This window comes from Podarcis bocagei (genome assembly GCF_964188305.1).
Source record: "Podarcis bocagei genome assembly, chromosome: 13".
NCBI lineage: Eukaryota > Metazoa > Chordata > Lepidosauria > Squamata > Lacertidae > Podarcis > Podarcis bocagei.
This window is the reverse complement of record NC_138138.1, coordinates 26031615-26053362: the sequence shown is the minus strand read 5'-3', so window position 1 is coordinate 26053362 and position 21748 is coordinate 26031615. Positions and strand designations below refer to the sequence as shown.

The window sequence follows — 21748 nt, the reverse complement described above, 5'->3', positions numbered from 1 at the left end:
TACACGCCCCCAAATTTTTGACATTATTTTTTAGGGGGAAAAACCTTGTCTTATACACGGAAATATATGGTAATTGGTCATAAGAGAACTGGAAGGGGTTACTGGGTCATTAAGACAAACCCTTTGCCTGTTGCAGAGACCCTGCTTCAACCAATGTTATTAGAGAGAGAGAGAGAGATGCCCCACCTCTTCATGTTCAGTGGTGTTAACATCCTTGGACAAGGGTTCAAAATTTAACTTCAGCATTTTGCCCAAGACACTCATCACCTCATGAGGTGACACCCACCATAGCAGTGTTGTTCCAGCTGTGTTCTAGGAAAACCTATATTTGTTCCTGCATCACTCTTGGGACCAAAGAACACATTTCCCAGGAAACTACCTTTCGATCTAGCGATTTATTTATTTATTTATAAATGAAGTCCAGCAGTGGTTTCGGTAGGGAGGGGTGTTGAGTGCTCTCCTCCAGGACAAATGGCGCCTGTGGGAGCAATTTCCATCAGGAAAACAGCATGAGAGTAAAAGGCTTGCCCTCCTCTCCTTTCCCTCCACCAAACTGCTTCACTGCTCCAATCAGTTTGGCACCTGCTCTTGATTAGAAACTAAAATGCTAGGCCATGCAGCCATAGCTGCCTGCATGACATGTGAATCGGCCCTCACTTCACATGGGCCAGCGGTAAGACATAAAATACCCTGGTCAGCATCCCATGTGACCTTGAATGTACTCAACTTCCTTAAAGTAACCCAGTTGGATGTTTGCCCAACCCATTGTTTGGTGGCTTCCAGTGACCTGTTGTCATCATCCTTTCCCTGAAGCTCTTGTTTCCGTGTTTTGTTACCCACTAAAGTTAACGTGTGTGTTTTTTCTGACCGGCGAACAATCTAAACCTGTTTGGCCGAGTTCAGGACAGTGGTCGGAATAATTTGGGAGAGCTTTACTTGCACGAAGAATTTGAAAATGGCCAAAGTGGCCAAAGGGACTAACAGTGCATTAAAAACAGTCAGAGACACCTGCTAATGGTGAACCACTTGCTTAGCAAGTATAGTCTCCAAGCCTCTACCCCGGGACAGAAAAGCCTGTGTCTCTCTATGTTACACCCATCATGCCTGATCATTGGCCAGCCAGCCAGGGCTGATGGGAGTTGGAATCCAACAACCTCTGGAGGGCCACAGGTTCCCCACCTCTGCTGTATCCCATCAACTCTGGTTTTGGAGTTGTCACTTACTCATGGGCTAGGAGTTCAGCAGACTGGGTTTTCCCTCGTCAAGCATTTGCAGATCTGGGGGATCCACTCCCACCCTGGTTTCTGGGCATGGGCAACCCAGATGTTCGCAGCTCTCTCAGTGGCACAAACTCAGCTAAAGAAGATATTAGCCCACAAAGCAGTTGTCCTGAGGTTGCCATGGGCAACCTGAGTTTAGAATACCCCAAGAGCATCTTTGGGTTAACCTGTGGTCTCAGCAAGGCTTCTGCTACCATGTTGTGTGAACATCTGTCTCTTCTCCACAGGCCCAGAGCATGATACCCATTCATGAGCCATACGCAGATGGTAAGTATGAGCTGCCAGCCTTCCTATCCCTGGGTCCCAATTTCCAGGAGGTGGGGAGGTGGGAGCTGGCTCAGAGCAAAGGAAGCTTGGTGAGGCACTGCCCAACTTTCATCAAAAAACCAGCCATCACTGCCTGTTCTCCTATAACATTTAAGCACATGGGACCTTCTCCTTTTCCGTTGCAATAGAGCTGGATGGAGGTTACCGCAGCATGTACCCCTCCGACATCCCCATGGATCCTATGCATATGGACATGGACATGGACGGGGACTATCCCATGGATGCATACAGCGATGGCGTGCGGGGCGCTTACCCGGACCACGTTCTTTCCTAAGGTGCTCTTTGGGCAGGGCTCAAGGTAAGAACAGTATTCTTGTTCCTGGGGGTACAAACACTCTCTGCGCCCATTTATTTGCCTTCAAAAATGTCTCTCTGTTGTTGTGTTTTCCCTGCTCCAAATGAAAATGGATAACCTGCAGGTGTGATTTCTCTAGAGAGGCCTGAAGAAAATCCTGAGCTAAAATCAAGGGAGACACGAGGATTAATTTTTAAGCCCAGTTCAAATGGCATGGTAAATGAGAATTCACTCACACACACCATTTTTCTCCTGTGCAACCACAGCAGGAAGTTTGAAGTTTTTGTTTAACCGTAGTGTGCTGTGTCTTCTGAACCAAGAAACTAAATGACATTGACTATCATATGTTTGAAACAAGCCAGCTTCCAAACGTGGCACATGAAACTTGGCTTGTTCTGCAAACCTTGGTCAAACGTTAGCCCCAGTTGTTAGGATTCGGATGTAACACTCAGCTGTGATTAACTGAAATTGGAAGGAACAGCTTTTGAGATCCTGCTGGCTATGCTGGAGGGGAGAAGAAAGGAAGGGGAGCCCAGGCTTGTTTCCTGTCATGATATCCAAGCATGGCCTTTGTGTGGTCGTCTCTCCCCACCCACCAATTCCTAGACAAAACAAAGCTTTGCAGGTTTGCTACAAGCAGAATATTTTGTTGGGTCAGACCAAATGTCCGCCCGCTCCAACTGTTTATCTCCCAGCAGCCTCCATCCAGTTGCCCCTCTAAGACATGGTAGGGCTCCTGCGGCTTGTCCCTAGCTTCTAGTACGAAGAGAAATAAATACTGCTGTTTCACTTTTGGCTGTTGTGGCTAATGCCCATTAGTAGACAAGTCCTTTGCGAATTTGTCCAAAAGTTCTCCCATTATGTCGCCTCCAAAGTTGCTTATTTTCAACACCTACTGGTGGAATGGCTATTCTAAAAGAGAGAGAAATCTTTGCACCTGAGATCTAGAAATTTGCCAGTGCCTAAAAACAAAAGGGGTTGTTCTTGACAGCCCGACTGCCAAATTGTCTTCCTGGCAAAAATGGAGGTTGCTACTCAATTGACAAGGAACCAAGAGACCTTTTGCTCATCAGACAAGGCTACTGGGCTGGATGGACCAAGCAGTCTGACCCTGATATATAAAGCAGCTTCCTATATCACAAACAGAGACGTGCTCTCTAGCATTGCTGAGTTCTTTGTATCTTGCAAATCTGACATGCCCTTCTCCCCCCCCCCCTTTCTCTTGCTCCACAGATGTTTTCTTAACACAGAAGAGGGCAGCCTCAGTGCTCAACTCCGGGGCACTTGGGAGACAGAAGTGCCTGAGAAAGATGACAAACTCTTCCTTTCCCTGCGAGGAGGTTTTATTTTCTAAAACGAAACCATTTCCCCCTCCTGTGGGCCTATGGGAAAGACCTTCCCCCCAGACCCCCCTAACCAGGACTGCTTCTAACAATCTTGTAATAACTTTTTATCAGCAGTCAGCTCCTTTCCCCCGACTTTAATCAACCTCTCCCGTTTATCCCCTCTGCCGCTTCACCAAACCTTCCCTAAATCTGGGAAGCATTCTCAAAACTGCCATTGGGTCCTTGTACGAGTATTTTTCAAGCACACACACACACAAACTCCCCTCACCCCAGCCATTTGTGGTGCAAAACTAACTCTTTGCCATTTTAGATATATATATATTTTCTCCCTTGTTTGCACTTCTAATGCGTTGTCAGCTAGGAAGTGAAGAAAACAATTTCCCCTTTCTTATACTTTTTTTTTTAACTTTCTGGGTTTTATTTTTAAATAAAGAGCAGCCAATGGGTGTGAGAGTTTGCCAAGAAACGAACAGCTTTGCATTTCCCAGCTTCTTCATTTGTTTTTTAGCCCTTGACAAATGTCTCTGTGGGCTTTGGCGCCCCAGCTGAAGAATCTCTTAAGCCCTCCTGCAAAGAGGAACAACTAACCGTTTTAAGAAAGCTGTCCTTCTACTGACCATCTCTTGCACATTTTTAACCCCGAGTCGTCCTCCTTTTCCTCTCTCCTCCCCTCACCCCACCCTTCCTGGTGATTGGCGTGTTTCTCTTCCTCCTCCCCCCTCCCCAACCCCCAACCCTCTTCCTCCTTCTAATGCATTTTTAAAAGCAGCTCTCTCAATGTGATGGCTTAAGGCTTCCACTGGAAAAGGGATCGATGTAGCTGCAAATGTACTTCAGAAGATTTTATTATTATTTCTCTAAGGGATTTTTTTGTATAGACCAAAGCTTAAAAAACAAATAAAAACTTAAACCCAACCCTGCAATGCAAATGGGCTTGATTTCTTTGTGTTAACATTAGCTTCTGAGTGGCAGACTGGAATTCTGAAGAGGGGAAGGCGGCTGAGTGGAAGGAAGGGAGAAAGGACAATGGAAGAATATGCCCGGATGCAGTTTATAAATGCTCAGGCCCTGTTTCATTGGGGAAATGTAGGGTTGGCCCAACAACCTAGTGGAAGAGGCGACTTTGAGAACGAACTAGGATTGTAATAGATATATATATATTGGGAAGCTGATTGACTTGCTTGATTAGGCCAGGGGAAATTTATTGGCGAGAGAATGAAAAAAAGCATTGGCCTCTCTGAGTAGTGCGCTTTGTGTGCGAGCTTGTAAATAGTTTGAGTTTCTCAAAAATAAATCAACGTTGAGGTTTGGGGCACGCTAAACATTCTGACTTTAACTGGTTTTAAATGCAGGTTAAATAATTTTTTTGGTGCATTGGCTTAACTCATCAGGTGTGCAAGAGTAGAACTTTCAGAATCAGAAGCAGCTGTTGGAATATGTGAATTTTCTTTTTTCACGTAATCGACTTTAGCGGTAACATTACCTTCCTGAAGGTGGAGTTCCATATAGCCCAAACCACACTGGGACTTTTTTTATTACTTTTAATTCCATCAGCTGTCCATAAACCTTTGCACCAACCAACCCTGTTAACTGTTCTTCCCAAGGAGAGGCTGTCAATTAAAAATGTGTAAAGTTGGTAAGGAGGGGGAAGAGTTTAACAAGGCCAGGGATCAGGGAGGTCTGCCTGTTAATCCTTAAAATAAGCAGGATTTGGTGACTGCAGCAGTGAGAGAAACGCATGCCGTTCACTATACATTTTAGGATTCAGCTCTTGATGCTGGAAATGGGGTTCAAGAGCTTGGCTCTGCTGATGTCCTTGGGATACTGTTGAAGAAACTGTGTTTAGGCTTCCCATAAGAATTGTGTCACATATACAGAACAAAAGTTGCTACACCAGTCTGCACCTTGCAGTAGTATGGTTGAACGTTAACCAGTCTCCTGGTGCCCTGCCAACCTGTGAAGTCATCTGTTTGATTGTAGTTCTGGTCTCTGCACACCATTTCCGGAGCGATGCTGGCTGAAGGTCATTTCACTCCCTTTCCTGTTCCTGGCCTTAAAAGCCATGGTTATTTTTTTCACTTTTATCCACTCTTCCATGTTGACACTGGATCTCCCACCCAGTGCAGGTATGGGTGGACTAGATGCTACACTTAAACCACACACTGTAATTGCCCGCTAAAGTTGTCCAAATCCTATGTCACAGAAAGAATTCTACAAACCGGTACAAAGGATGCAAATGAACAGATGGGTAGGCTTGCTTGGCATAGTTTTCTGCCCTGAGATCTTTTGATGAAGGGTGGATATGAATATAATAAATAAAAATAAAATAGTTTATTATGCAGAGCTCTTTGTCCCATAACTTACTCGCCCACGGAAGGTCCCACCTCCATATCCCTGAAATCGGTCTGTTCATATAGCTGCGACTTCTGAAACTTCACCAGACATTCCTCGCATAAATCTCTGGCTCTACACCTGTCTCCAAGCAGTGAGTGCGAGTGGCGCCATGCTTTCGCCAGCAATTGCATTTTTGGGGTGGGTGGGAGGAGACACATGTACATCTGGCAGACACTAAGGATATACACACTCACGCTTTACAAACACCCAGGTAAATGCAGGGGGGACAACAGGTGTTTCGGGGTGCTATTGCTTGTGCTTTTGTGGCATTTGCTGCCGGAAACAGCTATTTGTGGCAAACGATTGTGTAAAGCGTGGAGCTGCCGTTACCCCTGTGAGAAACCACCACTCTCGAGTGGCAACTGTTTCCACGTTTAACAAGGTAACATCCGCTAATAATAAAAATAAATTTATTATTTATACCCCACCCACCTGACTGGGTTTCCCCAGCCACTCTGGGCGGCTATCAACAAAAAAATACAATAAAGTATCAAACATTAAAAACTTCCCTAAACAGGACTGCCTTCAGATGTCAAGTCAAATGGTTGCATATTGCCTTGACATCTGATGGGAGGGTGTTCCACAGGGCGGGCGCCACTACCGAGAAGGCCCTCTGCCTGGTTCCCTGTAGCTTCGCTTCTTGCAGTGAGGGAACTGCCAGAAGGCCCTCGGAGCTGGACCTCAGTGTCCGGGCTGAAGTGCCTCTGCTGCATTAACCCAGGGGTCAAGGCAGTCTAGCATTCTGTCTGCTGAGAAGCTCACAAAGGAGAGCAAGAGAGGCAAATACAACAAAGTTAAGTGTGTGCAGACTTCTTTGTGGTTGGGTATTTACCTGCACTTAATTCAGTGACCTGGTTCTTGGGATTAAGCGTGAGGGTGCTGGTGCAGAGCCTCCCCCCGTCTCCCAACCAGCTCCTCAGCTTCTTATCTCCGCCTGCCCAAGTGCACCTTATTCCTCAAGCCTGCTGGAGCAAGTTCCCTCCATATCCTGTGAACTCCTTAATCCCTGCAGCATGGCAGAAGGATGGAGTTAGGATCAAAGGGAGCTGGAGAGTAAAAGCTGTCTCCATGCATGCCTTGTTTTCCAGCATCAAACGGCTCTCCCTCTGTCCTGCCGGCTTTCTAGCCTGAATGGGATTTGATTTTGCAGAGATTGGATATGGGTGTAACGGAACAGGAGGAGACGAGCAAGACGAGTAACAAAAACGAGAAGGAACGTAGCTGGGGTTCCTTCTTCAGCTATGAAAAAATGCCAGATGATGCTATAATTATGATGCTAAACAAAGTTTTATTTATTCTATTCCTTATGAACCAGACATGTAAACACCTTTAAAAAAAGTAAGATTTCAAGGTCAGATGAAAGTGACGAAAGCATACCACAATTTTGCTAGCACACAGAAAAATCAGTGTCATACAGGAGTGCAGAATTCGGCTTAATACCAATCTCTGCTTTGACATAACAGCAAGCTGCCAACTCTTACGACTGCAGAGATGTGTGTGAAATGAAATGTCAGGAGCCAGACAGGTGACTCAATGAGATTTCAAAGGGTTGAGGGAGGGGGGCCCACATTCTTTCTTAATTCCTTTCCAGCAGTAGCAGAACCAGCAAATTAGTGTGGATGCAGAATAAATTGCAGAATAAATTAGGCGACATTTTTAAGAAGTTACCCACTTCTTAAAAGTGGGTAGGTCGTTAATGCTGCAACCCAGTTGAAGGTGGGTTAACTCTCCAAGCTGGGTTTAAAATCCACACTTAAATAATCTTCCTGTCCTTGATTAATTGTTGGGCTAGCCAACAAGTAAAACTGGGAATGTGCGAAAGTCCCAGCTCTCCAGTGTTTTACATTTGATTTTATTTTATTTTTTAAAAGGAATGGCTTTTTCTTTCACCTTGTACCCCAAGCCAGTGGATGATAGCTTCACCTTGAAAGGAAAAGTAAGGGTGACATGGGCACATATCAATGTGCACTGTAAATCAAGACTGGCTTGTCCTCCAGATGTTACTAGACTATTTTCCATTATCCCTCACCATTGCCTTTGCAAACTGGAGCTGATGGGAATTGGAATTCTGGCAAACATATGGAGAGCCACAGATGCCTCGTTCCAGCTGTGCATGAGGTTCTGGCTTGATGCTGACCTCATGAACCAACTGGTGAGAGGAGATACCCCATTCCTAATGTCAAAGCAAGATTCAACTCCATCCTGAGCTGCTCCCGCTGCCTGGGAGTCCCACATCCACTGCCTTGCGTTTGGGTGAAGAGTGGCAGAATGTGAAAGTGCTGGTAATAAATATATTTGCACAATGTTCTGGTTTTGAATTAGCGGGGATGTACCTAGACTACCTTGCTAACCCGAATCTGCAATAGCATCCTCTAGCATTGCGCAGGACTGCAGCTCATTGCCTTGGCTGTTCTGTTCTGCACTGGCCTGTCAGTTAATACATTCTTCTCCTCACCTGGGAGACAGGACCTGTCAGTTCCTGTTAATCAGGCTACAGCAAGGCAGAGAAGGAGAACTATTCCTGGCAGAACAAGCAACATGTTGTCCTGGTAGAAATAAGGTGCTGTGGATGAGAAACATTAAAATGGTGCATGAATGCGATGCTGGAATTCATGGGCCCAGATAAAACTCCCCGGCTGCTTGTGTTCCGCGGCCGATAAGAAGCCTGGAAATTAAACTTGCAGGGAGATCCCCTGGGGAAATGAGCTTTCGCTCCCCAACTTGGGCACGTACTCGTTCTCTGGGTGGCTGCAGGTGCTGCCACCCACCTGAAGCGAGCATAAGTGTATGTGTTCACATCACCTTGTTCTCTTTCCCTAGGTGAAACGAAGCAGTTTCCATTCTGCCTGCCAAAACATTGTGAATAGTACAAACCTCTTGTATGCCTTCCTGCCCACAGTCAACTCTGGCAGGCCTAGTTAAAGCAGAATTTTAAAAAGCAGAATTTTGGTGCTTTCATGCAGCACTTGGCACCCTGAGAAGTTTATCTCCAGAATATATTTTTTCCTCTCTGGAACAGAGACCCTCTGTAGGGTGCTTGGGAGCAGGCAGAAGCAACGCCCAGGACCGTAGGTGTGCTTAGCACATTTCATGTGCACCTAGGGATTCTAAGGTGAACATTTACTGAACACAAGCTCATACTCATAAATGACATTATTTTTATTCATCCTCACCAGAATCCCTGTTTTTTTTGGGACATTGGGGTGTATGTGGACACACCCAGGACATCCTGTGAGGTCACCTATGCCCAGGATGATGAATAAGAATTGAGACTGTCCAGAGAGGAGGGGGGCAGGAAGAGAAGATAGGGCAATGGCCTAGAGCTTTATCCTTCTAGTGATGGATCAGGAGAAAGAGAATGGCTCTCCAAAAACATGTTTGGGTTAAAGGCGCGTCCCAGGCTTGAAAGCAAGATTACAACTGGGCCTTAGCCCAGTAAATTACATACCTTCCAGCATCTGGGGGATCCAAATTGGCATGCTTGCTTTTTTGGTCCTGATATCTTGTGGGAGCCAGCTGACTCATGCCAGACCAAAAAATGGGACATTCCAGGATCCAGTCAGAAATCGGAATGCCTTCTGTAATAATAATAATACTAATAATTTATTACTTATACCCTGCCCATCTGACTGTGCCTCCCCAGCCACTCTGAGCGGCTCCCAACAGATTATTAAAAACTCGATAAAACATCAAACATTAACAACTTCCCTAAACAAGGCTGCCTTCAGATGTCTTCTAAAAGTCAAATAGTTGTTTATCTCCTTGACATCTGATGGGAGAGCGTTCCACAGGGAGGGCATCACTACCGAGAAGGCTGGTTCCACGATGTCCTGCTTAAATCAGTACGGTTGAGGAATGTGAATTAAAATCAATCTCACTGCACAGCTATCACTCTCACATAAGCCCAGTTGAAAGTGAGCAGGCTTCCTCCTGAGCGACCTCAGGCAAACTGGTATTCTTCCCAGCTAAGAATAACTTTTAATAATAATTTTATTATTTATACCCTGCCCATCTGGCTGGGTTTCCCCAGGCACTCTGGGTAGCTTCCAGAACATATAAAATAATAATAAATCATCAAATATTAAAAACTTACTGATACAGAGCTGCCTTCAGATGCCTTCTAAAAGTTGTGTAGTTCTTTATCTCCTTTACATCTGGTGGGAGGGTGTTCCACAGGGAGGGTGCCAATGCCGAGAAGGCCCTCTGCCTGGTTCCTTGTAACTTCACTTCTCGCAGTGAGGGAACCACTAGAAGACCCCCGGAGGTAGACCTCAGTGATGGGGGTGGAGATGCTCCTTCAGGTATACTGGGCCAAGGCCGTTCAGAGCTTTAAAGGTCAGCACCAACAGTTTGAATTGTGCTCGGAAATATACTGGGAGCCAGTGAAGATCCTTTAGGACCGGTGTTATGTGGTCTCAGCGGCCACCCCCAGTCACCAGTCTAGCTGCCGCATTCTAGATTAGTTGTAGTTTCCGGGTCACCTTCAAAGGAAGCCCCACGTAGAGCACATTTCAGTAGTCCAACGGGAGATAACCAGAGCATGCACCACTCTGGCGAGACAGTCCGTGGGCAGGTAGGGCAGGGGGTTTGCAAGGTTTACCTCTCCTGGGCCAGTTCACTCCCAAAGAGATAACTCTGTGGGTCGGATTGTGTCTGCGCAGACGCGATTTCTGGCGCCACAAAAGCGAGTCCCCACTCTGCACTGCGCCAGTTTAGTGCAGCGGGCGGGGACTCACTGAGCGGGCGGCTCAGTTTGGAGGCGGCTTGTGGGCCCATAGGCCCACAGGTTGCAGACCCCTGAGGTAGGGTATCAGCCTGCGTATCAGGTGGAGCTGGTAGACAGCTGCCCTGGACACAGAATTGACCTGCGCCTCCATGGACAGCTGTGAGCCCAAAAGGACTCCCAGGCTGCGCACCTAGTCCTTCAGGGCACAGTTGCCCCATTCAGGACTAGGGAGGCCCCCCTGCACACCCTGCTCCTGTCCTCCCCCCCCCATAGTACTTCTGTCTTGTCAGGATTCTACCTCAATCCGTTAGCCACCATCCATCCTCCTACCGCCTCCAGACGCTCAGCTTCACCCCTCTGTGTTATAATGGCGATAATAATACTAGTCACCTAAATGCAGAAGCAGTGTGCTCTCCGTTTAGCTTCTTCTATGGAATGGAACCCCCATCTTCAGAGATGGCATGGCCTTTCTGGCAGATACCAGGAGACCAACAGCAGGAGGAAAAGGGCAGGCAAGGTTGAAGATGAAACAGAGGATGCCATTTTTCCTGCTTCTGTATTGTTCAGAACAAACAACAGGCGAGGAAGGAGCCCATTAGGCATTGTGCAAAATACATAATTTTGCGGTTAGATATTGAAGGTTCTTAAAAACACACAAACTTGTAAAAAAGAAAGAAAGAAAGGAGAAATACAGTAAGTAATCTGCTGGGAAAAGAACAGGATCTGGGTTAAATGTTAGCAAAAACTTCATTTGTGAAAGAGACATGCTCACATGAAGGGGGAAGGAAAAACGAGAGACAGCATTTTCTTCCGATAATCTGGTTGAGGCAAAGCTTGCTGTTGCCACACAGTGGGTCCTTTGGAACACAGCAACTGAACTAATCAAATAAGTGCTTTCCTTTTGAGGGTTTTATAGTAAGGAAATAGCACAGGGCCGAGTTGGGGGGGGTTGCTCTTCTTGGTATACTTTTTCCCTCCCCAACCCCAGGGCACCAGGAATCAACTTGAATACATGTACCTTATGCCACTTCCAGAAGATGTACAGCAGGAATGGGTACATCTGTTTGTTCAAGGGTATAAAGGAGAATTTCCTGGATGTCAAGATGCAGGTTTGGGGCAAGTGCTTTTTGGTGAGAAGAGCCCAGCAGAGATTAAAAATCACAAAATACGCAGTCAATTAAAGCCTGAAAATATAGGCTGTTAGACCTTTAAAATATGCCCTTCCAACTTCCTTCCAAAGTTTCCCACTTCCCCTAGCACAGAGGAAAAAAGACCACACATTTAGTAAGTTAAAAAATGGTTTACTTACAAACTCTTCAAAGGTCAGGTTCATGAGCTTCAGAAAAATTGCACAGGCAGTAAAACTTGGTTTCCTTACAAAGTGGTGCAAGTTCAGGACAGAAGGCTATTTGGAAAGGGAGAAGGGTGTGACAGGGGTTTATAAAATTATGAATGATTGGCTATATATTAGATTTTTGTGGGGACACCCACCATAATTGACTGTCAGGGTGGACAAAATAAAGTAGTTCTTCACAAAGCATATAAATGTCAACTTATGAAGTCGTGAAGTGTGTTGATAGGCACTAGCTTGGATGGCTTAGGAAAGGGATTAGGCAAATTCACGGAGAGCAAATCTATGGCGGGCTTTTGAAAATATTTGGATTTTGCCAACTGTTTCAGTAGATTCCAGTTTGCATTCCTTGAAAGCATCAGAACTCCTTCATGCAGCAGGAAGTAAGGGCACTTCTAGACAACCTGTTAATCAAGGCTTCATCCCTGTCCATTTGAGGGGAGACTAGATGATTTTGCGTCAAAGCAATTGTCGTCCCACACTTTCTGCTGCATTTCCCTGTCACTTTCCTTATTGCAAAATCCTTTGGGGAATCTTGTTTGTTGCACGAGACCTCTCCATCCACTGCAACTGACAGCCCTGAATCTGCCACTATGTAACGGAATAGCGGGAACCTGGACGTGCCCCAAGTCCCTCGAAACTCAGTTCAGAGTAGTCATGTTGGGCCTGTGAGTTGCACTGCCCGACCCACAGACACCACCTCCTAACCTCCAAAGGGATGCCCCCCCCCCATAAGTCAGGTGATGGCGCTGTGGGTTAAACCACAGAGCCTAGGACTTGCCGATCAGAAGGTCGGCGGTTCAAAGCCCCACGACGGGGTGAGCTCCCGTTGCTCGGTCCTTGCTCCTGCCAACCTAGCAGTTCGAAAGCACGTCAAAGTGCAAGTAGATAAATAGGTACCGCTCCGGCGGGAAGGTAAACGGCGTTTCCGTGCGCTGCTCTGGTTCGCCAGAAGCGGCTTAGTCATGCTGGCCACATGACCCGGAAGCTGTACGCCGGCTCCCTCGGCCAATAAAGCAAGATGAGCGCTGCAACCCCAGAGTCGGCCACGACTGGACCTAATGGTCAGGGGTCCCTTTACCTTTACTTACGGTAAGTCAGGTGAAGCAAAGGACTAGAAAAATTAGAATATGCAGCAGTAATAGATTCACTTAGTGAATTGGTTGATTACGTGTATTGTATTTCCCCCCCTTTTAAATGTATTGCATTTTTTATTTTTCTGTTTATGTTTATTTTGGATAAATAAACAAATACCCAAAATGTTGGAAGCAAGCTTTCAGTTTTGACAACACTCAGGATAGGTGTGAATGCTCAAAAGTAAGAAAAAGCACAACACATTGCTACATGCACAAACCAGCAGCACTGAATATTCTTTAAAATAAATATTATAAATACAGATATGGGAAATACTGGAGGTGGGGAGTTTGTATTAAAAATAATAATATGAAAGCATTTCCCTGCTTGACAGGATCACAAACTCTGTCACTTACCTGACCCTCCCGCCCAGCAAAGCCAGATATTCACACGAACAAATCAGAAGTTCGGGGAATAAGGTTCCAGCTAGGAGCTATAAATAACCTCGTTTGCTCCCGTCTGGACTACAATTCCCAGCAGGCAGTGTGGCCAGCCCTCTCTGCCTTCGCACCTGCTGGAGGAGAGGCTTTGTTCACCAGGCTGGAGGAAAGAGAAAGGAGAGGCGAAAGTTTTCAGCAGTTCATTCTGGGCTGTATCTGGCGCACGGAGGAGGACGAGGAGAGCTTCGGGCACAAGAAGTAAGTCAAATTTGCTTACGCTGTGATTTTTTTTATTTTTTTCTAAAGCAACTAACTTGCAAGAGAAGAAGGGAAGAAGAAAAGGGATGGGTGTGTGTGTGTTTTCATAACGGCAGGAAGAGGGATGTGCATTGCTGCACACTGAATTTGCAAGCATCCCAAGGGCCTCGCCTAAGGTTTAGGCTGGAGGTGTGTGTGTGTGTGTTCAAGTGGGACCCTCTGCCTTGTGCCGCTGCAGGACGGACAGGAATTCAACAGGTGCAGCTTCCCCATAACTCCCCATCGCCATGACAGGGGACAGCGGTCGAGGAGCTGTCTTTCATGTTGGCTTTGAAAAGCACGGGCAATCTTCTCGCATAGAAATAAAAGAGGATAAACCCTCAACTTTTTCCCCCCTCCACACCTTAGGATCTCATCACTCGACAAAAGTTCTGCAAACTTGTATAGGGAACACATAGGAGAGAAACTCGGGGAAAGTGAGGATCTGTGAGCTGTAAGAGATCAGCAATATTTGGGTTGTTCAGACGTCAGCGCTATAACATTCCCAGATCCTCGCAGCGACCCCTCCACCCCAAATGCACACAAAGAGGTTTTTGCCTTTTCTTTCCATTTGTGCAAAGCAGCAGTAGAAAAGAAGATAGTGAGAAATGTCCTGTTCCCCTTGGCTATCTCCTTCCTGCGAATTAGAAATGCTTCTCCTAATTTTCATTAATCTGACTTAACTTTTTGAAAGGGAGAGAGAGAGAGAAAGCAAGAAAGAACAAGTTTGCCTCCCTTTCCCTCTTGGCTAAAAAGTTTGATTAGCCGGGACGTAGTTAATAGCTTTTCACGGTTCATTAGTAGCATTCATAATAAGGCCCCGGGTGAAATATGAATAGGCTTGCGTGCCAGAGGATGTTTCTCCAATGGCGGGAGGGGAGGTGGGGGTTCACATTGGATGACTTTGGTGGGCGCTCAGCCTTAGCCAGCAGAAGTGGCTGCTGTGTCCCAGGCAGCCCAGAACTGTGTGGCAGAATCAATCCTTCTGGATCATTAGGAATGTTCGGAAACTGCCTTAATATCGAGTCAGAGCATTGGTCCATCTGGCTCAGTGTTTCCTACACTGGCTGGCAGCAGCTCTCTTTCAGGGTCTCCCCACCTGGAGATAACTGAACCTGGGAACTTTTCGGTGCACGGCTGAGATTGCAGCAGCGCATAGCTAAAAAGATGCCTCAAGTCCTTTATCAGATTGCCGTCCGTTTATGCTTGGATTCTGCAGTCCCGTCGCTGTGCGTGGATAGAATGACTTATTTGTTGAAACACTTGGCATGATAAGAATCTCTGCTTTCATTTAAAACTGTGTATATCAAGTTGCTAGTCCTTAGGATTACGGGGACCGACACAGAAGTATGTAGGCAGGGCACTGTGCAGTCTGCAAAATAAGAATGGGGCCACGCAGGAATTCCAGGTGTCAGTTGTAGGACTTCAGCATTCTGTACAACTCATTGTCTCTGTTCCCCATTTCTGGTAATGGCTCCTAAATCAAACTGGGGTTTTTTTGTGTGTAGCAGGAGGTATTTTCCATTTCTCCTTTCACCACCCCCCTGTTTAGACAATGGCCAGGCATTTTACTCTGGGTGCAGTCAGCTTGGAGCTATTAAGCAGTTGATATTTTTTCTGGCTGGCAGGGAGACTGCTATTTAGCAACAGGTACATTGGCTTAAGGGCAAGAAGGCTGGCATCTGGGGATGGCTCCACGGGCTGAGCGCAAACTGCTATGTTGACACCAAGAGCGTCAAAGATGTCTATCGCTATGAATGCTGCTAAAGAACTATGCAAGCTTTGCCGCTGCACAGAATTCTTCAGCAGACAGAATGGAAAGGCGTCTGCATCTTGGCTGTAGAGAAAGCTGATCTTTCCATTGTTTTCATTGGGCAAAAATACACATACACATTAGGACAGAAAACAAAGAAATGCCAGGCTTTGTTGTTTAGTCGTTTAGTCGTGTCCGACTCTTCATGACCCCATGGACCAGAGCATGCCAGGCACTCCTGTCTTCCACTGCCTCCCACAGTTGGGTCAAACTCATGCTGGTAGCTTCGAGAACACTGTCCAACCGTCTCGTCCTCTGTCGTTTCCTTCTCCTTGTGCCCTCCATCTTTCCCAACATCAGGGTCTTTTCCAGGGAGTCTTCTCTTCTCATGAGGTGGCCAAAGTATTGGAGCCTCAGCTTCAGGATCTGTCCTTCCAGTGAGCACTCAGGGCTAATTTCCTTAAGAATGGTGGGTTTGATCTTCTTGCAGTCCATGGGACTCTCAAGAGTCTCCTCCGGCACCATAATTCAAAAGCATCAATTCTTCGGCGATCAGCCTTCTTTATGGTCCAGCTCTCACTTCCATACATCACTACTGGGAAAACTATAGCTTTTACTATATGGACCTTTGTTGGCAAGGTGATGTCTCTGCCAGGCTACATGGGGGCTATTCGGGATTTTTTTGCCCCAGGTGAAGCCTCCAGAGGAGCACCACTGAGGTTCCCAGCTTGTGTGTGCACGCGCAAATGTTTGGGGTGTGTGTGTGTCAAACTGGGTCTTTAACCTGGGTGCAATAAAGCCTGGTTTTGCCCCTGATGCCAGGACAGTTCAGTGTTCACTGGCCCAGTTAAACCTCAGCAATGGAGTCTCCTTAGTCCTCAGTGAGCCTGACGTGGAAGTTATTCTAGAGTAACTCTGGCCTCCTGTTCTTCAGATGCTTTTTTACAGGCCTGTCTGGCCTCCTTGCAGCAGGGATGCAGAATCTGTGGCCCTGTAGACATTGTTGGACCACAACTCTCAAGAAGAAGAAGAGTTTGGATTTGATATCCCGCTTTATCACTACCCTAAGTAGTCTCAAAGCGGCTAACAATCTCCTTTCCCTTCCTCCCCCACAACAAACACTCTGTGAGGTGAGTGGGGCTGAGAGACTTCAGAGAAGTGTGACTGGCCCAAGGTCACCCAGCAGCTGCATGTGGAGGAGCGGAGACGCGAACCCGGTTCCCCAGATTACAAGACTACCGCTCTTAACCACTATACCACACTGGCTCACCAACCCTAGTCAGCATGGCCAATGGCCAGGAATGATGGGAGTTGTAGTCTAGGGATGAGGAATCTGTGGCCCTCTAGATGTTGTTCGACCACAACTCCTATCAGCTCCAGCCTGCATAGACAATGGTCAGGGATGATGGGAGTTGTAGTCTAAGAACATCTAGAAAGTCACAGGTTCCTCAGCCTGCCTCACAGGTCTAGTAGTTTGGGCAGAGAGCTGGCGGTTAGTGGGTAGCTGGATCCTATCAGCACCAAGCCCTGACAATCCCCCCAATACTAGCATCAGGACTCTCTGTGGCTGCAAATCTTGTCACAACCTTAGTTTTATTTTGATTTTTTTAAAAAGATATATATTTATTAAATTTTCAGATATACATTTTCCACCATTCCACAACAGTACACCCAGCGACTTCCCTTCTTATCCTTCCATGGTTCCTGTACTTCCAAAAGTAACTGCATATTCTGTTTCCCCCGTCTATTTCTTTCCATTATATCTTAATCTACATTATGTTGTTGAATTTACAATAATCCCGCTAGCGTATTCACTTGCTTACAATTGTTTTCTAAATACTCCACAAATAATTCCCATTCCTCTTTATACACCTGCTCTTCTTGTTCTCTTAACCTGCTACTTAGGCCTGTATTTCCATCATTTGCAGCTGCCATTCCTTCTTCCTTTGATATACATATATATATGTGTGTGTGTGTTTAAAAAATCATTAATTGACTCTTTAAAATTGTGGATGAGCCTTAGGAGCTATATACTGCTCAGACTTGTGAATATTCTGGCAACCGACTGCAGAAGGCAGATGTAGGAAGCCCACAGGAAAAAGCAGTAATATACAGAATTGCATCATATTAGGGGCAATCGCTTACAAAAATGTATATGCTGGTTAAAACAGCATACCAAAAAAAAAAAAAAAAGGAGTAAGAGAAATTCATCCCCAAAATGTTGACAAGTTTTGATAAGGGCTTTAAAAAAATACAAAAAAAAAAAAAAACAAAAAAACCAACAACAACAAATTGCTGTGGAAATGTGGAGAACTGAATTTACGTTTGGAAAAATGAAAGAAACCAAAATCAACATATTCATCCTTAACAATGGCCACTGGTCAGCATTTGGCCAGAAGAGCTAATACCCTGACCAGACTGTGCCATCATTTACCACCCTCCTCTCTGGTACCCCAGATAGATGTCTTAGCAGTGGGTGGACAGCAATGCAGGTTTCGGCTCCCTTCCACCATGGCTGCCCGTCATTTTAATTTACTCCAAATGTAGTGCTCTGGCCCACAGATATGCAAAAGCTGGTGTTGCTGCTTCTGCTGTGGCAGAATAAATGGGGCCCATGCGCAGCCCTGGCCGAAGGCTCCCCAGGAGTCTGGTGCCAGCCCTGGACGACCAGGCCGGTCAGCCTCTGCATATGGTTTGGAAGGGGGGGGGTACCCTGCAGGCTGAGCGAACATGCCAACAGGAACCAGGCCAAGCAAAGCTGCAAAGCCACACAACGCTGGCAGCCAAGGAATCTGAGAGCTGACTCACAGAAGACACCACCTCATTCCCAGGGGGAGACAGACACCGGAGCCTGCAGAGGCACAAGGAGCAGCACGGTCTGTGCCCTTCCTTCTCCTTGAGCAGTTAAGATGGGGGAAAGGGAGGCTGGGAGGTAGGAATGGATGGGTAGGATGGATAGAAGCGAAGGAAGGAGACCGGAGAGAGAGAGAAGGAAAAAAGCTCTCCTCCTCTCCGATAGCCATTCCTAGCAGCAAAAACAACTCTGCAAAGTTACAGAGACAACCACAGCTCAGGAGGCCATGCAGCTGGGTTGCTCGCTATAATCTGGAACATCCAGCATGGCAGCCAGTCAGTGGGAAACCTTCGGCACTCTAGACATTGCTGGACTACAACTCCCTGACCATCAGCCATACTGGCAGGAGCTGATGGGTTTTAGAGTCCAACAGCATCCGAAGGGCTGCAGGCTGTGCATACCCCTGAGGTGTGGAGTCCTGGCTTGTCCTGTTATCCCACCTGACAGCAAACGTCCCTCACCAAGAGGCTGGTTGGCTGACAAGATTCCCATTCCTGAGACTGCGCAGTTTTCTCTGCCAGTGCAGCCCATTTGCAGACAGGAAGCTCAGGAAGACTCCTGCCGGCTTGCTGTTTTGCACCGTTGGACGGGCTTTGCTGCAGCGTGCCCAGATCACGTAGCTGTCATTTTGCCCTTGTAAGCGAAGTCGCTGTGTAGCTTTCTAGGCCGCAGTATGAGGTGGGTCGGCGCAGGATGGGGTGAAATAATTGATTCTTAAAGAAAAAGAATTGGAGGGGGAAAATGTTTTATTTTAAAAGGGGGCAAACTGTATCTTTCCCCACACACAGGGTATCGGTTAGAGTGTTCCATTAGGACAGAGCGGGAGAGAATCTTTTGCCTGTGGGTCAAATTAAGCCCGTTAGGACTCCCCTGTTGGCCAATGAGGTCATTAGGGTGAATAGGTAAAGCTAAAGGGACCCCTGACCATTAGGTCCAGTCGTGGACGACTCTGGGGTTGCGGTGCTCATCTCGCTTTATTAGCCGAGGGAGCCAGCGTACAGCTTCCAGGTCATGTGGCCAGCATGACTAAGCCACTTCTGGCGAACCAGAGCAGCGCACGGAAACGCCGTTTACCTTCCTGCTGGAGTGGTACCTATTTATCTACTTGCACTTTGACGTGCTTTCGAACTGCTAGGTTGGGAGGAGCAGGGACCGCACAATGGGAGCTCACCCCATTGCGGGGATTTGAACCGCCGACCTTCTGATCGGCAAGTCCTAGACTCTGTGGTTTAACCCACAGTGCCACCCGTGTCCCTTAGGGTGAATACATGACATCAAAGGTAGGACAGGTAAAGGTGGTGTTTTGGATGAAAGACGCTTTGCAGGCACTGACAATCAGCAGGTGGGAGGTGCCTGCAAAGCACTTTGTGCAGCATTTTCCCAAGCACTGCCCACAGGACTTCCCAGGAGTCCAACGGCAGCTCATTGTCAATGCCTGGATAGCACTGCATGCAAGACTTCTCCCAGGGCTGATAACCTGTAGAATTTTGGTTCTAGGAAGTAGTGCCTGCCTGATTTTATTTCAGAGCACATGGGGACGAAACAGGCCAACTGATGCCATTGTGACATCAGGTGATTGGCAGCTGGGTGGCCCCACCCAGGTGCCAAAGAGGGCCCTGCGGAGGTGTGTGGAGATCAGGATCTGGTCCAGGGCTGGCCCAAGACATTTGGCCACCTGAGGCAAACCACAAAATAGTGACTCCCTTTCCCGGACTGGGAAGAAGGCATAAGTGAAGATCTACATTGGGAACAAAGTGGGAAGTAAATCACCCTTCCCTGAAGTTTGAAGTGGGAATCCAAGGCCACTGTGGGGAGAAAAAGGGCCTGCTCTGAATCACACCAGGTGGGTGCAGACCCCAGGAGTACCTAGAGGGCAGTTCCTGCCATTTGCTCCCTAGGGGTGGGAGGAAACCACCAGCACCTCCTCTTTCCCAAGAGTTCGCTGTAGGGTCAGCATTGTGGGGGCTTCCAAGGAAAAGGAAGATCCAGGCTCCAAGGAATTTGCCACAGCTGTTGCTGCTACTGCAGCAGTGGGCAGTTCATTCCGTGGAAGCCAGATCTGCTGTCCCTGTGGCTCCTGCCGCCCGAGGCAACCACCTCACCTTGACTCATGGGTGGGCCGGCCCTGATTGAGTCTGCCAACCAGATCCAATTCCTCACTCCTCGGACTGAGACCTGGGAGACCACAACTCGGCCATGAAGCTCCCTGGGTGACCTTGGGCCAGTTGTCATCTCTCAGCCTAACCTACCTCACAGGATTGTTGTTGAAGATGCAGTGGGAAGGTACAGCTCCTGTGAGGAAAGGTGGGTTAGGAAAGTGATACCTAAAGGACGGCTGTACCGTGCCTGCTATTGTGGACTCGACACAGTGGGATATACTCCCAGTAAAAGCACGATATCCCACCCAAGTGTGGAAGGAAGCCCATTGCAAACCCACTTGGTTCTGATGACAAAAGAGCAATTATTCAGTTTGCTCTGGGACCCTGGAAGCACACCAGGACTGCGGACTTAACAGTGTTCAGAATCTGTTGTTTAAGAACCTCGGCTTAGCTGATGGGAAGGCCACCTCTGCAACTGCGAGGGATAAAGGAAGAAGAAGGAATTGAAATTCAGCCGAAGTTCTAAGCGGGAGACAGCTGTCTGAGAGCACCTGATAATAACCTACCCTGCTGATGATGCCTTGTGGCTCCAAACGGCAGTCACAAGGCAGACGAGGAAGAGGAGCGGCTGTTGGCTTGGATAATAAACAAACATGATGGGTTGAGGCCTTTGTGCCCTAGGAGAGAGTTTCTGTCAGGGAGTTGCCCTTGTCATAAAAGGCTCCTTTATTGCGCTTCTCCAAATATAAGCAGAACACGTGAGTTCAGTTGAGCTCTGAGGAGAAAAGCTTGGGTTCCCCTTTTGGTTGGCTAGCGGATCTCTTTGCCAGGGGCTTCAAGCTTTGAAATTGGGCGCAGAGGCAAATTGGCAGCCAGTGCAGCTGCTTCGAGACAGGTGGAAACAAAGGGAAAGAAGGCAAAGCCCCGACCAGATTAAGTTGATGGATTATGCCGAAATGGCAAAAATGACCAGAAGAATCAGGAATCAGGAAGACCAAAATTTTAATAAGGATTGATAATTCACCATAAAAACCATTGTAAACAGTTAAAATCATTGGTAGAATTGGAATAACACTTGTAGTTTAATGGTGAATTTTGGATATAAGGGAGATGTAAAAGATTTGGATTATTATAAAAGATGAAGGAGGAAATGATTAATAATAGGACCCACAAAGGGGAGGAGAGAAGTCCAGCAGATTCTGTGGAATCTTGTTTTTATGTTGTATGTTGGATATGTGATTGTAAAATTCTAATTTGAAAAACCAAATAAATAAATGTATTAAAAAAATAAAAAGATAGGTAGAAATAAAAGATGGGTCTGCGTCACCCGAGGCCCTTCTTTGTGTGTTTCCCCCCTTATGGGAGGTTTGGGGGGGTGGGCCACACAAGAGCCTTTTCAGTGGTGGCCCCCTGCTTGTGGAGTGCTCTCTCCAGGGAGGTGTGTCTGATGGCATCTTTATTTTTAGGCACCTTTACCTGGGATTCTGGGCCTTTAATTTGAAGGGTGGCATT

At 47.0% G+C, this 21748-nt stretch overlaps 1 protein-coding gene across 2 annotated transcripts in view; it reads left to right on the top strand.

Annotated features, from left to right (window-relative positions):
* The window catches only part of JUP (junction plakoglobin), a 61944-nt gene extending 57781 nt beyond the window's left edge, over window positions 1-4163 (top strand). For both annotated transcript variants that reach the window (XM_081166277.1, XM_081166278.1), the window contains exons 13-15: window positions 1508-1547; window positions 1736-1905; window positions 3136-4163. In XM_081166277.1, the coding sequence (XP_081022403.1) occupies window positions 1508-1547; window positions 1736-1881 (186 nt within the window). In that variant the 3' untranslated portion in view covers window positions 1882-1905; window positions 3136-4163. The remainder of the gene's footprint in view (window positions 1-1507; window positions 1548-1735; window positions 1906-3135) is intronic.
* The last annotated feature ends 17585 nt before the right edge of the window (window positions 4164-21748 follow it).